The following is a 14,770-nucleotide window of genomic DNA, read 5'->3' on the forward strand; positions in this document are numbered from 1 at the left end:
AAAGAAATCACATGGCAAATAATAATAATTAAAAAAAAAGTAATACTTAGCGGGCAACAGAATGCAAAATTATGACAATTCAAGTGTCCAGAACAATTCACGTCTGAAAAGTTTTTTTTTTTTTGGAAAGACGATAGGCCACAGGTGTATACGCAATCGATGTCTTTTTAAACGTACATTTGCTCTACCTTCCTCAAATCAAATCAAAAACAAAGATGTTACAGAAGCAAATGAAGGAGAATGGAGTGTGTATATTTTACAATAATTCTTCAGCCTCTTGTCTTTATTGGTTCATCTTTAGAAACAACACTCTGCACTTGTTTTTGGTCCCACACCCTTTCAAAATAGAAGCTTCCTTACAAAATTCTCTTAGTTTACAATGTACATATCTTTGCATTTTTGACATTTCTCAGTGTATGGACTTTCTTTCATGTTGACCAGGTTCACCTGTACAGCTCAAACAAGTTTTATGACCACTTAAACCAGCCATACCCTTAAAGCAGATAAGTTCCTTTTCTGTCTTACTTTTCAACAAAACAGAAAAAAAACATTGTGGCTCTAAAATGTTTTCTAGAAATAGGGAAAATTGTGATGGAGTTTATCCAATTGTGAAACTGAGGGCATTTCAATAAACTCGAAAGATCAGAGAATTCTATCAACCCACAGAGGAGTGTGTTGAAGTCATGTACAGTAACTAAAGTTAAAACATGCATATAGTGAAGTTGGTACAGACATAGATCTGGTCCTGGTCTCATCTCAGTTCACCTGCAGACACAGACAGAAACCTCTAGACCTGCAGCGCAGCTCGGCTGAACCGGTTAGACTGGTTTTTGGTACCCTTTCGTCTGATCACAGGGTTGTTTAAACCAGGGCTGAGTAAAGATACTGACTCACCCTGAGGGCGAGACTTACCAAAACATACAACATCAATACAGACTCATGATTGAGAATGTTGTCATCACTCTTAAGGACACATCCTTTACCTTAAAGACTGGTAAGCTTCTGACACATCAACAGATATAAATGGCCCCAGCATCAATGTTTTATTTGCAGTAAATCCTAATTTGTCACAACCTTGGCTGCTGAGCACGCCACATTATATGAGAACATATTTCCAAGACTCTGTACCTTTGACAGCAAGTTAGAGTCCATCTGAAGTGCATCCACGCCGCTTTATACTACATAGTAGTAAACCTTTTAAAAGATGAGTTGCTTTTTCAAGTGCTCCAAGATTCTGTCTCAGACTGGGGTCATTTTTGAGGATTTAGTTTTGATGATATGTTCAACAAAGAATGCACAGATATGTAAAAATGGCAGTCGTTATGAAGCTGTCATTTTTTTTCATTATTATTCCGGAGTTTAGAGGAGTCTGTCGCGAGACAAAAGGGCAAAGGTGCGACTGTATGGATCAGAGCCTTTATAAAGCAATTCAATAACGCACTAGTGCATTCGCAACCCCCGTTTGGTGTGTGTGTGTGTGTGTGAAAGAGAGAGAGAGATCTATTTAACAGGACAAGGCCACTTACATAAGGCATCAGTAAGGTCAACAGTGCATTTACAGGTAGAACAAAGGAGAAGAGCGAAAGTGAAGAAAATGAAACAAAAATCCCATGATCAAGACAGTTGCCAAGCAATAGTGGTATCCCCAACTTATCAAGAAGATAAAAAAAACGAAATGACTGCCTTATGTGTTTTGTACAATACTATGATATTGAGTAATATGAAGGTAGCTGCTCTCGAATGGAATTTTGTTGTCCTATAAGCAAACAGGTGAGCAACACATCCCCAGATCCCATGCAACTTCTGTTATAATGGCAATAACTGTTTGTGTACAACCGTTGTTTTTTTTCATTTTTTTTTTAAGATACAGAGCTTACACAATGGACAACAAAATGAGCTTTATAGCGTGTATGTTTTGAGACAGGCTACGTAATACATTGCACATTTAATAGCTGCACTAAACAAAACAACCTCCCCGAATGTGTTCGAATAGGGAGCTGTAGTTCCACCTCCGGGCAGAAAGGGGGCGATCGCTCTCACAAATCGGTTCCGTAAAACAAGCCCCGAATCCCCTCCACAGCCAATAGACTCAAACAGCACAGACAGAACCCTTTTTTTTGTTGCTTGCATTCATTCTCAGTGAGACCACAAATATCCCCCCGAAAAAACCTCCCCTCTCATAACATCACCCTCCTCCATGTCATTCACTCGCAACTCCACAATGCAAGCTCCATCCGCTCCGTAAAGCCAGCACAGGCATCCAGTCACAGGCACTCACAGTCCCCCATGCGTACAGGCAAACACACTGTCATTGGAGGAATGGCACCCCCGCAGGAGTCCCATAATCCTCCAGGAAAAAAGCATTGAACACCATACAGAAGAGTCTTTTCCCGTCTACTCCAGCCCAGATTTTTCCCGTTTTTTTACTTTTTTTTTTTTTCAAAGTCTCTCTCCCCACCCCCCTCCGCCCCCCCCACCCCACTCCTCCGTAAAAGCCTTTCAAGAGCAATCTCCACAGCGAGGTGTTGGAGGCACTAAGTATGGTGCAAATAATAGCCTGCGTTGCTTCATCTTTTTTCCACTGACTGGAACGCGGCGGTGCCCCTGTTAACGCTGCCAGGACACACCGGCCTCGCTGATCCCCCCACAGGTCAGGACAATCAAACCAGAATCATCCATCAGAGATCTCGACACGGAGGCCATCTTAGATGTGCCTCTTCATGTGCAGCGCCAGGTGGTCGGAACGGGAGAAACACCTGAGGAGGGGAAACAGAGAGAAGATTTAGCTGTTGGATTCAAGAACTGAAGTGTTTTCGTATAACTGCATTGTTTTCTTATATCCAGATATACGGTCAGTAGACCACAGTAAATAAAGTTATGTGTCAGAAGAATGGAGTGTTTGTTGGCACCTCGGTAGTTATTTTCGACCAACTAAGAGATATCTAAAGTCCCTTTCCCACTGGACTAAAAACCCACTAACATCTGGTGTTTGTCTTCTGTGGGAAAGGTTACAATCGGACGAATGACTCTGCAGTAGTCACGGGTATTTATCAGCTCCAGTTCCGATCGGCAGTGATGGAAACATGACACCCGGGTGGACACGCTAATTTACGGTTCAATGCTATGTGACGCATGTTGAAGTCAATATATATTAAATAAAATCAACAGGGATGTGGACAATTATTATAATTTTCTTAATTTACAGAACAAGCAGTTAATATGCTCTCCTCAAAGCCACCAGACTCCAGACAGACAGCAAACAGCAATTTTACCTCGCTGAGCATCGTAAAACACACTCGACAAAAACAAAGTAAAACTCGTAATTGGTTAGTCTTTCTACTGTTCAAACAACCAAGCAAGTTTAAAAGAGCGACTGAATAAATAACAGAAGTAACATTTTCAATGTTTGCTAGCCCTGCTTCCGGTGCAGGCCGGTGATGTCAAAATTTACACACCAGAAGAAAAATAGAAAGGCTGGTGAAACGGCACGGCGTACACGCAATGGGAAAGGAGTCTATCACCTGTTTTAAGTGGGTTTTCCCATGTTTAAAAAAAACAAAAACGGATTTGCACTAATTTTGGTGGGAAAAGGGTATAAGATATCAGAAATTTCTATGAGGCTGACCTGGACTGTTTGTCCTACTCTTTGGTCAGTACGATATGACATAAACATGACATTAGGTTCATGCACAAAGCCCAATGCTTCGCTCTCATCCGGTTTCCTGTTACAGCCTTTATAGGTTTGTCTAATGCCTAACACTATCGGTCATTACAAGAACCACCTGCAGGACGATAAAGCTCCAATTTCTCATTGAAGTTTCACTCCCTGCGCTTCTTCTGGAGTCCACTCATCAATGATCCCCATTCGACCCTTTGTACTCAACTCTCTTTTCATCCAACCCCTTGACCTCGACCCCAGTCCTTCAGTCCATCCTTGACCCTCATTCAACCCCTTCCACCTAACTTGTCATTTTGATAAACCAATTTGCATACACAAGAGTTGGTCTTTGTTAGTAAATGAGTGCTTAGCACCAAAGGTAAAGAGAGGGGGGATTACAGCTTCACTGTGATGGTTGGAAGTTAATACTCTGCACATCTCTGAAGGAGGCATGAAATCAAGCACTTTGCTCAAGAGACATTATTTTTGCCACCAAAATAAAACCTCTGGATTTTTTTGCACTTGTTGAAGGTCACCCAGGTTACGTGTCAACTATCATAAAGGTGTTACTGACTTTCCAGCGCTCTCACCTGTCGCAGTGACTGCATTTGAATGGCTTTGCTCCAGTGTGCTTCCTGAAGTGTCTGGTGAGTTCATCGCTTCGTGCAAAGCGCCACTCGCAGCCCTCCCATGAACACCTGTAGGGCTTCTCCCCTGCAAACATCAGCAAAAAAAATAACATTTATCAGGAAATGCATTCTTTGTAAAATGTTTGTTTAAATCTTAGAAAGACACTACCATGTTTGTCCTTCACAAAAACCTGCAGAAACCTGTTTGTTGAGAGTTCACCCTCCAATAGGTTTATAGACATGATAGTGTTTTGTCAAATAACCTTCTTAACCACTGAAGATCATCTCTGTTTCTCTTTGATTATTTGCCCTCTGACAAATACCATAATTGTAGTGATTTTGAGCTATCAATCAAAACGTCAGAATATCTGACAGTTTGAAATTCAATAAGTAGCCAATATTTACAGTTCTGACTTATCCGAGGGGTTTTATTTACAATGCTGATTTCAGAGAGCCTGTACAAGTTGGCGCTAAGCAGATTGAGCTGACTACTGTAAATTGAAGAGAAAAATAACCTCGTGGCTTGTGGGTCTTGAGAGCTGAGGTATGCAGCTTTAAGGAGCTGCTCGAGTAGACGGCTTATGTAATGGGGGGGCGAGCTGCAGGAAAAAATAGAGCCAGTTCTTAATGGTCCTGAATGCCATTAACCATGTGGCTAACATGGTCAGTGAAGGATGCTAGGAATGTGACTTCTTCCACTAATGGGCGGCACAGCTGTAAACCGCCTGGCAGAGGTCAAAGGTGACTGGGGGAAACTGCTCACATTTGAACCCTGGACAAAACACTGCAAATGTCAGATTCCCATAATTTTTTTTTTTTTACTGTGAATGCTAACGGGTGAGGTTCTGAGTGTTTTCCCATGGTGAAATCTGAGAACTGTTGATTTGTTTTCAGGATCCACATCCTCTGGGAGCTGCTCGGCCACAAAAGAACATCCCTCCCCTCCCGTCCTTTCGTCTCCCTTCCCCCCTGCATGAAGTCACGTTCCTCTGTGTGAATTAGGTCACAGTTGAGGGCATTCCTCCTGACAAACTATTCAAAGTATGTGAGAGCGTTTTCAGCACTTGGAGCAAGGAATCAACACCAAAGGTTGTTTCACTCGCACCTTCCGGAGGTTTCCCCTCTTCAGATGGGGATTAAGTTTTTAAGAGTAAGAGATTAATAGTTGATTAAAAGGTTTCAAACCCTGATGTCATAACCTGTCGGGTCAGTATCCCCCTCCTCGCCCCCCCCCCCAGGATATTTACATGGCAGCGTTAAAAACACCTCACTATCAAGCATCTTTACCTGTGTGCGTGCGCTGGTGTGCTTTAAGGTGCGAGCTCTTGGTGTACACCTTCCTGCATCCGTTGAAGTGACACCTGTGCACCCGCCTCCTGCCGTCAGGCGACGCCTCCCCGCTGGTCACCCCCGACCTCTCCCCAGTCCTTATTTTCCCAGGTGAGTGCAGCACAGTCTGTATGCCACTCCACACCTGGCCAACAGAGCCCTCCTTGCCCAGCTCAGGTGAGGACGGCGGCGTGCTGATGATGGCGGAGCCCAGGTCTTCGCCGCCGTCTCCCATAATGTCAGTCGAAGGGCTGGAGGAGAAGTCGAGGGTCGGGGAGAGCTCCTCGGAGCTGTCCGAGGCCTCGCTGCTGGCGTCGGAGTTAAAGCCGCCGGCGTCGAGGTGCCGGCTGTCCTGATTGTCTTCCTCCTCCTTGATGTGGGGGATCTTTGGGTCCGACTCCTTCGACTTGTCCCCGCAGGCGAGCATCAGCTTGCTCCACAGGTCCTCCTGGCTCTCAAATTTGAGGTCCGTGGCCGAGACGTAGGGCTCGCTCTGGAGGTACCGCTCCAGCTCGAGGCATGTCTGTGTGGGGGGAAGACGAGATAGCAGTGAGTTCACGGTTGCACAGAGCCCGAGGCCCATAACACAACGCTTCTCTTCAACAGGAAAGTCCCTAAAACACCAAAAATAGCTGATTTATTTTCACGGGGAAACACAAACTCTGGTGTTCTTCTCTACACGGTTTATTCTTAGCAGCAGCAGCAGCAGGAGGGGGAAATGCTGTGACACCGTAACACCACTGGCCCTGCTTCCTTCCTGCCTGCAGGAACGAGGCAAGACACAATGTCCTATGCAGAGGATAGTCAAGTACGTTCCAAGGGTGCCCTCTGAGGCCATATCAGGGAAGATTACAAGCACCACATTTCCTTCTGAGAGCATGCAAGAACAAGGTGCTCTTACCCGCGAACGCTTGCATGGTTGTGGGTGTGCGTGCGCGCGGGTGCGTTGGAGGTCGGTCATGAAATTTACATATGCTACAGAGCCCCCCCATTGGGTTAGGGAAGTGCTTGTAGATCTTTTAAATCGATCAATTATTCAACATAATGTGGATTTAATAATGCATTTGGAGGCATCGCTAGAAATAACATAGCACACCAGGGACCGAGAGGAGGGAGGTCTGGTTCACGGGGGTCCATAAAAAGCCTGGCATGAATACTGCAAGAGCCGCTGTGGATTGTGGGCTTGTTTTCTGTGAAAAGGAAGTGAGAGAGCACTTCCTCAACCCACTGTAGTCGGCGAGAACAGGCCAGAAACAAGGGCCACTAACAGGCCTGTGCAGTCTCCTAATGAAGCAGATCACAATTTACAGCCAGATTGCATTATAATACAACTGAGCAGACCAGTGGTACTCCCCAGCTTGAGGACACACGATAGCTACATCTAAAGGGTTGCAAGATGATTAACAAGTAAGAAGAACAAACATTTTCCTACACAATATTGTACTTCATACTATACTTTTCTTATTTAACCTTATTTTAAAGTGAAATACCAGAGAGTTTGTGCTCTCCAGGCCTCTAAAATATTAAAATGTGACTCTCTGAGAGGTAGTGCTGCGACCTCTTAGTCGATTCGGACTAATTGGTCGTTTTGGTCTTAGTTGACTAAGATTTCTTTAGTAGATTGATATGCTTTTTTTCATGCTGAATGACTTAATACCAAGAAACTCATGAGCACATCTCTGGTAAACACAAGATCTGAATTTGTGCTTTTGTGTGATTTTGTGGAGACACTCATGAAATCAACTAATCTATTAGTTGACAAAATCCTAAGAGTGTTAGTCGACTAAGAATTTCTTTGGTGGAGGACAGCCCTAGTGATAGGAGGAATATCCCTCTTTGGCTGCTCTCAGCTCAGAGCCACATGCAAACATTGAGCAGCTACATCACCGGATTATCTTTCTTTTAAAAAGTGTGCAGACTCAGAAGTAACCTTGATGCATTTTATAGAAAGGTTTCATTAAAATAACGAGAAGGAGAAGCATCAACAGTATTATTCATATAGCAATATCATAATGGATTAAAAGCGTCCATAAATCATGTTAGGGTGTCAATAAATCAGGTTTTTACCCAGATTGTAAAGGTCACTACAACTTATCACAAGCACACTTTATGTCTAAAACGGGAATATTATGGGAACATCGTTGGTAATATGAGAGAGAGAGAGAGAGAGAGAGAGAGAGAGAGAGAGAGAGAGAGAGAGAGAGAGAGAGAGAGAGAGAGAGCGTTCAAGGCAAATGCTTGTTGTCAGCAGTGTTGGATGAATCCCAGACGAGCTTTAAATGCCTGGGAGGGCGACTTGGCCCGGAGCCCGAAGAGATGTGATAGACGGAGAGATGGAAGAAGACTGAAGCGTGTTGCCAATTCATTTCATTTCATTTCCCAACCCGAACAAGAAGACACTCTCGCCCTCCCCTCGTTTCCAGTAGAAAACTCCACTGTTCTGTCTGTCTGTCATCCAGGGGCCGCTTTGGCGAGCCAAATTGGAATAGAAATCAGTCTCTCTCTCTCTCTGTCAGTCTGTCACTCTCTCATCTGTGTGTGTGTGTGTGTGTGTGTGTGTGTGTGTGTGTGTGTGACAGAGCGCAAGAGCGAGAGAGAGAGAGACAGAGAGAGAGAGAGGGAGAGAGAGGAATGAGAGGAGGAGGATACGCGTAAAGACGCACGGCTCGCTACTCCGTCGCTGAATCTGCAACACGGCGTGTTTTTATTCTATCACACGCCGATGTGCGTCTACAACCTGCACACATGAGCCGACAATATCTGCAGCAATATTTTCAACAGTCACCAGAAACACATCTCTAAGAATGCAAAAACATGATGTCACTTCCAAATGTTTCATAGGAATATTATAGTCATGTTTAAAGAAATCAAAAAATAACCACATAAAGTAGAACAGGTACCTAAAAGTCTCTATGTTGTGCCACAGGCGCACCATAAAGAGCATGTGGACATTTCATAGGAATGTCAAAGAGATGTGTCATTAAGGGAACTTGCATCACTTCCCCTAAAACAAAACACGCAAAGCGACTTTTAACATTAACTGTTGTACTAAATCAAAAGTGGAGAGCTGCACGTAAACAACTTTTGACATCACGCACGCAGCTGTCAATGGAAGCAAGTTCTCCTGAAATTACGCACATTCTGGACGATCCGTCATTAAAGCTGCGTGTTTGGAGTTTTAGAGTGGGAATGAGTCGTTTACCTGCTGCCAGTACTCTTCCAGAGATGGTAAAGCTGAAAAGTATCCGGTGTCGTGCACAATCTGGAGCTCCTGGAAGATGCTGCACATAGGGATGACATCCATTTCACTCCTAGGATGCAGCCACAAGTAGAAGCGAATTCAAGCTTTGCAGAAAAAAACCCGAAGCTTGTTGTGTTCAGAGAGAGAGAGAGAGCGAGAGAGAGAGAGCGAGAGAGAGCGAGAGAGAGAATCGTGGGCTCTATTCGCTATATTGTATGATGAAGTCTGCAGTCGTGCGCTTCCACTGGAGCTGTTTGAGCGTGTGACGCACCGAGAGCGCACAACACTGAACACTGAACTCTCCAAAAGTCCGTCAGCGCACTGGAAACTTCCCCCCCGATTCAAAATCACACACAAACCCACCCCCATGTCATTACATTACGTTACGGCACGTCTGCCAATGGCCAATCACCACCCGCCTACCAGACCAGACCCGGCCAATCACCAGCCGCCTACCAGACCACCCCGAGCCAATGAGGAGCCAGAGCAGACTCATCCTGTCTGGTGTGGTTGGTGCGCGCTCCGGAGCGTCTCCGGCTCCCATTGGGCTAGATCCGAGCTATTTTTAGAGCGGTATATAACCCGGAGTCCTCTCGTACCAAAACGAGGAAGTCGACTTTTCTACTGAATCAAGTGTGTGCGCCTCAGCTTCTCCGGAGCAGCGGCGCGGCAGCCGCGAAGGAAGCGCTGGCTGCTGGCTGCTGCTGGCGGCTCCAAATAGACGCACTTCTCTTGTTCTTATTTCATCACACATACACTCACGGACGTCTCTTCTCTTGTGACGACTCTAATGCAAAGAGGAAATTCTGCAAAGAGAGATTCACATTGGTTCAGTATTTCTCCCTGTCTCTGTCTGCAGAGCGCAAAGCAGCCAGTAGTAATATTCGGAATGTGTCTGCAAACTCAGGGGGATCGTCAAAAAGATCTGATCAATTTCTGTAGTCTATGAAATCAGACAGACTTCTCTTCTTTTCATGGCCGTCCAGAGATCCATGAGGATTATTATGAGTCTCCCTGTGACAGTGGAGACAGTTTAATAAACTATTCAATTATATTTGGAGTTGCCATAAAGATGATTATTCACAAAAATGCTGTGCGGGTTATTATTGTATAGTGGCAGCAGCTTGAGGCACATCACGAGGGACAGGTTTGCTTCTGCTGGAGATAATGTGCACATGCGTGTGCGTGTGTGTGCGTGTGCGTGTTTTAATCTCAATCACCTGTGGCTCTCTCTCTCACTCTCTCTCTCTCTCTTTCTACAAAATAGCTTATACTTCTCTTGCACCAAAGTGTGTTTGCTATTCTCAATTATGAGAAAAACCACATCACCGGTTTACTCGTTTCCTCTAGAAGCAGGAAAGAAGAAGAGGTATATGAAAGCGCGGGCCACCCCATGGTGCACGGTGAAAGTTTCTAATATATAATATCCCAATATATGTATCCCACAGTTCTGGAATGACATGTTATAAATAGCACTCTTGCAGAAATGTATTTGCTTTTTTTCCCCTCCTTTGAATATAGATAATCATCAGTGGCCCAATCACATCACCCCTGATCAAAGAAGCATACATATTAATTAGAGGTAATAGGCCTTTACATGTTGATATATGGATAGATTTATGTCCTCGATATGTGCTCTGCCTCAGGCTTTATCACGTTGTTCGCATAAAAAACTTCATTTATAAAATGTCATGTCATAAAACCTCAATAGTTCATTATTCCAGGGCTCTAAAATACAGAATGAGGCTTTTATTTTGTTAAGTGAGGAGTTAAATTGCCTACTTTCCTTCAGTTAATATGACAAACAACACTTTAATTAGTTTGAATTTGTGCTCTCTGTCAGTGGCCACTTTTTCAGCATGTTATTTAATCTCCATCAGTGAAATCACTGTGACTAATGCTGAGCTAACGCCTATAACATACAGTACATGTGAGTAAAACGACATGTATCCAGTTGCATAAGATGTGGGATAAAGTTGAAATTGAGCGGAACAACAGCGGCATTGACGAGTTAAAGGCAGGCGATGTGACAAACAACATATTTGGAACAGAGCACCATTGTTTGACCCATCGGCCCGGTCGAGCGCCTCCACAACGGCGTCTCTTTTGTTGAGATCTCGGCTGTGGGCACATTTGCAGCACTCAGCAGCATCACATTTTGTCATGAGTCTATGGGGTTCGGGGACAGACAGCACATGGACAGGTCTCTGTTGTGACACAGATGATAAGTAATAGAAGGGAAGAGTCATGCTTCCCTAAAGCATCGGTGATTCATTGTTGACCTTATAAGCAGTGTAGAGGACAATAGAGTATTTATATCAATGCACACACTGTAACTTCAGTATTTAATACTTCTTTTTTATATGCAATATGCAGTTAGTGAAATGCAACAGGTTTTTGGGGACTGATCAGGGCATTAACTTAACTCTTAAAGCTGCTACAAGAAATGTTTTACTTGGTGTTGATTTTTGGCGGCTGTGGACAGAAGCAGTAGTGTTTCCGAGCACCAGACTCCCTTTAGAAAACATATCATTTTACTGCAACAGGGTCTATCAGTCTGCCCTGCTCAGTCCTGGTTCTGGTTCTCCCGTGCCTCCCTTCCTTCCAACAGGTCCAGCAATACGGCCTGGGCCTCCAGCTCCGTGGTGTCGGTGTTGGGTCCAATGCAGCGGGGACCGGCGGAGCGGTGAGGCGAAGCTCTGCTCCTGGCCGGAGAAGGTGCCACTACTGCCAGGTGTGGAGCTCTCTACCTCCCACCGGAGCTCCGACTGCAGGTAGAAGGCTACAGCGAAGCCGGGTCTGGTTCTGTCAGCGCCGGGCTGGTCGCTGCTGGAGGCCCTGATAGAGTCTGAGCTGAAGGGGTATCTGGTGAAACTGCATGATTTTGCCTGATGCGCGGAATCTGACCTGGTGACACCAATGACAAGCATTAAAGGGACTGTTTGTAAGAATCAGAAATTGCTTGTTAACAGCGACACCTGTGGCCGTTAAGTCAACGAAAGTCAGCGTCCTGTTGCTCGCGCTTGTGCTCGCTCTACATAGACATGAACGAGCATCGCTCAAAACAGTGAGGCGACACACGTCAGCTAAAAGCACAATGTCAGTCTATATTTCATCTGCTTGGCAGTAATGTTAGCTGACCAGACGAAGGTCTCTCCATGAATCAATGCTGATCCTAGTGTTGGCGCTTCCTGCCTCAGCCTCCTGACCGCGGTCGGAGGGAACAGGGGAGACACCGGAGTTTTGGTCGGAGACGATAACGTTTCTCTCTGCGGAGCCCCATCACTTCACAAGACACGGGAAACCTCTGTTGGTCTGGAGGAGCTGCAGCAGTTATTTCTGGACAAAAGTCCACTGTACATTCACTAGATATTCTCAGAGCTAAACTAACTCTTCTGCAGTGTGGAGTGTGCACGCATGCACGTGAGATGTGGAGCAAGCTGAGCGAGTGTGAGTGAAGGCGAGCAGGCAGAGGAGCAGAGTACAGCAGAGACTCCGGTCCTGGAGACCAAAGCTACGATCTCCCCCGCGTCCTCCGACCGCGGCCAACACTGTTTAACAGACGGGCTTCACTAGATAGAACTTTGTGGTTTTGGTGCTTCCGTGTAGTTTGTGTTGGAGTCTGAGTCTGAACAGCGTAGCCACACGCAAGCGCGCATGGGACACCGACCCGCAATGATTTATATGTTTAAGAAGTTACAAACAGTCCCTTTAAGTCATGATATATATGCTATAACATTTACTCTTGACTCCCATTCATTGTTACTACAGCAGAGTTTCTGATTCAAAACTCCCGTCTATGTTTCTGCACCACTGTCACCTCAAGAATGCAGCACACTCACCAGCTAATATTTCTAAAGTGACACTTTTGTTCTGTCATCACTAAAAACTCCTTTGTGCTCGGTCAAACTCTGTATTTAGTGCCATCAAATCAAATTCCTGCACACTTCTTGTTCATGGTAGTAGAAATCCTTCTGACTGATGCAAAGATAGCATGAGTCATATGACTGTATAGAATCAGTGCAGTTGCCATGAAGCAATGACTGGTGGCAATGCATGTGGGATGCTGGTCTGTGACAGGAGGAATCCATAGCAACAACACAATAAGCATAAACAGAAAACAGATGAGCACGCTGCTCTGTTCTGGTCAGGCCTTGTTTGTTTATTTGTATATGTCTCATGCGCTGTATTGTACACTGTATGAGTGATGGCTTTGTCTACTTGATAATGTGTGTTTGTGATTAAATGCTTTTTTGCCTATAGTTAAAAAAAGGATATTGGTGCAGAAACATTCATTTAACAACATAAAGGAATAACACATACATAACAAGGGGACAGAACACAATAAGTTATCATATATTACTAAACATTTATATGCTTATACTTTTATTTATTAAGGTATCCTGTAGATATACATTTAATTAGATGATGCACCATATCTTTGCGTAGCATCCAGAACTTAAGTATTTATACCACAGCTGAAAACGACATAATTAGCCAGCCCAAGACACAGATAGGCCTCACAGTCAGAGTCCTTTTGTAAAAGTGTTACCACAAAAAAATATCAGGGATCAAGCAGAGAAAACAAACCCTTGCTGTTTGTCATCCAACACACACAGTTTAAAATCCTGCATTTGGAGACCATGCCAAAAAATGGTCACTCACATTTAATTAGCTGTCCTAAAATTCTTTGTACAGCAGATAATGGCCACTTCTTAATTTGCAAACAGTGTCTGGTGCCTGATTAGAAATCCACTGTTGCAATTAGGCTAAAAAAGTTTTGTTGTCGCCATTTGGAAAGAATAGTCAGAAAGCATAATAACGAGTTAGAAGCTGTGCATGTTGTTGTGTCTATACGCTTTTGATTGATCGTCTCGTAAATGTGTCCCGTTTTGTACCATTTGGATGCAAGAGAGAGTTGATTTTGCTAACATATTCAGCGTGTGGCACCCCAACTGCCTGTCACTTGGATCTAATCAGAATGCAAAGATATTCAGAGTGAAGAAAAGTACAGTATGTAAAAGACTAGAGCGGGCACAATGAGCAACGGTCTGTGGAGTGACTCTGCTGCACAAAAACAAGCAGAGTTAATGTAATTGGTTCATTACATCACATGTCTTAGTGATCTTGGGTTTTGATGCACTGCAGATGAATCAGAATCATAAGACCTTGGCCATTAAAGGGAATGGATTCCTGCAGAGTTTAGAGGAGCAAACATATGAAGGGAATGCTGCTTTAATTCCAGAGGAAGCTGAATGAGACACGTTCTTCAGCACCTGCCCTCTTTTGAACAAGGTTTTCAATTCCCAACAGTCCAACAGTACGAGGCAGTTATTCTGGACGAACTGAGGGAACGTGAAGCTCAGAGCCGAACACGAGTAAGCAGACTCAATCCACTTTCCCTGGATGAGTAATAACTGTAAGGGGAATCTGCAAAGATCTGAAGTGATGTTTGAATGTTTGCTTGAAAAAAAAAGAAGCTTTGGTGCCCATGACAAAAGCAATATTCAAAGCATAACCAAATAAAGAGAAGAGTTTACCCACATTTGTTTTAAAGGGGTTTGGTTAAATTAGGCATCATAAAATAGTGATAATTTCTACTCGCTTTACAGCGTATAACTTGAGCCCACATATGTAGTTGCTGTAGCTGTGCTGTAGGCTACACCATAGTTGATGTGTTGCCAGATTTGACTGAGCCACAAACGTGCCCAACCGTCATAAAAATAAGCCATTTCGTTATTGTGGATATTTTTGTTTTTCATCCGACATCTGTTGTAAATAGACCTAAATGTCATTTGGTCTGTCATCGTCTGTCAGTCACTGTGCGCTGAGCCTGTTGAACTCAGTGCCCTGTCGATGTCAATAATAGGTCTATAGTCATTTTAGAAGAGGAGGGGCAGATTCTTTGGAAAA

The 14,770-nt window shown here is 44.2% G+C and overlaps 1 protein-coding gene and 1 long non-coding RNA gene across 2 annotated transcripts in view; one reads left to right on the forward strand and one right to left on the reverse strand.

Annotated features, from left to right (window-relative positions):
• LOC141777766 (uncharacterized) overlaps positions 1–14,770 on the forward strand; it is a 404,619-nt gene that overhangs the window by 35,339 nt on the left and 354,510 nt on the right. The gene's annotated exons all lie outside the window — the stretch shown is intronic.
• On the reverse strand, positions 255–9,179 carry LOC141777761 (Krueppel-like factor 6). The gene is made up of 4 exons (XM_074652306.1): positions 8,819–9,179; positions 5,575–6,139; positions 4,249–4,372; positions 255–2,756 (listed from the first exon to the last, which is right to left on the reverse strand). Exons 1-4 carry the CDS (start codon positions 8,918–8,920, stop codon positions 2,705–2,707), a joined length of 843 nt encoding a protein of 280 aa, XP_074508407.1. The 5' UTR covers positions 8,921–9,179; the 3' UTR covers positions 255–2,704.

This window comes from Sebastes fasciatus, chromosome 11, assembly GCF_043250625.1.
Source record: "Sebastes fasciatus isolate fSebFas1 chromosome 11, fSebFas1.pri, whole genome shotgun sequence".
NCBI classification, from domain to species: Eukaryota; Metazoa; Chordata; class Actinopteri; order Perciformes; family Sebastidae; genus Sebastes; species Sebastes fasciatus.

Bases quoted from the DNA above. Each gene is read 5' to 3' on its own strand.
- LOC141777761 (XM_074652306.1), bottom strand. From the start codon at position 8,920: ATGGATGTCATCCCTATGTGCAGCATCTTCCAGGAGCTCCAGATTGTG. The intron at 6,140-8,818 runs GTAAACGACTCA...CCCCCCACACAG, and splicing joins TGGAAGAGTACTGGCAGCAG to ACATGCCTCGAGCTGGAGCG. The intron at 2,757-4,248 runs GTGAGAGCGCTG...TCCCCTCCTCAG, and splicing joins AAATGCAGTCACTGCGACAG to GTGTTTCTCCCGTTCCGACC.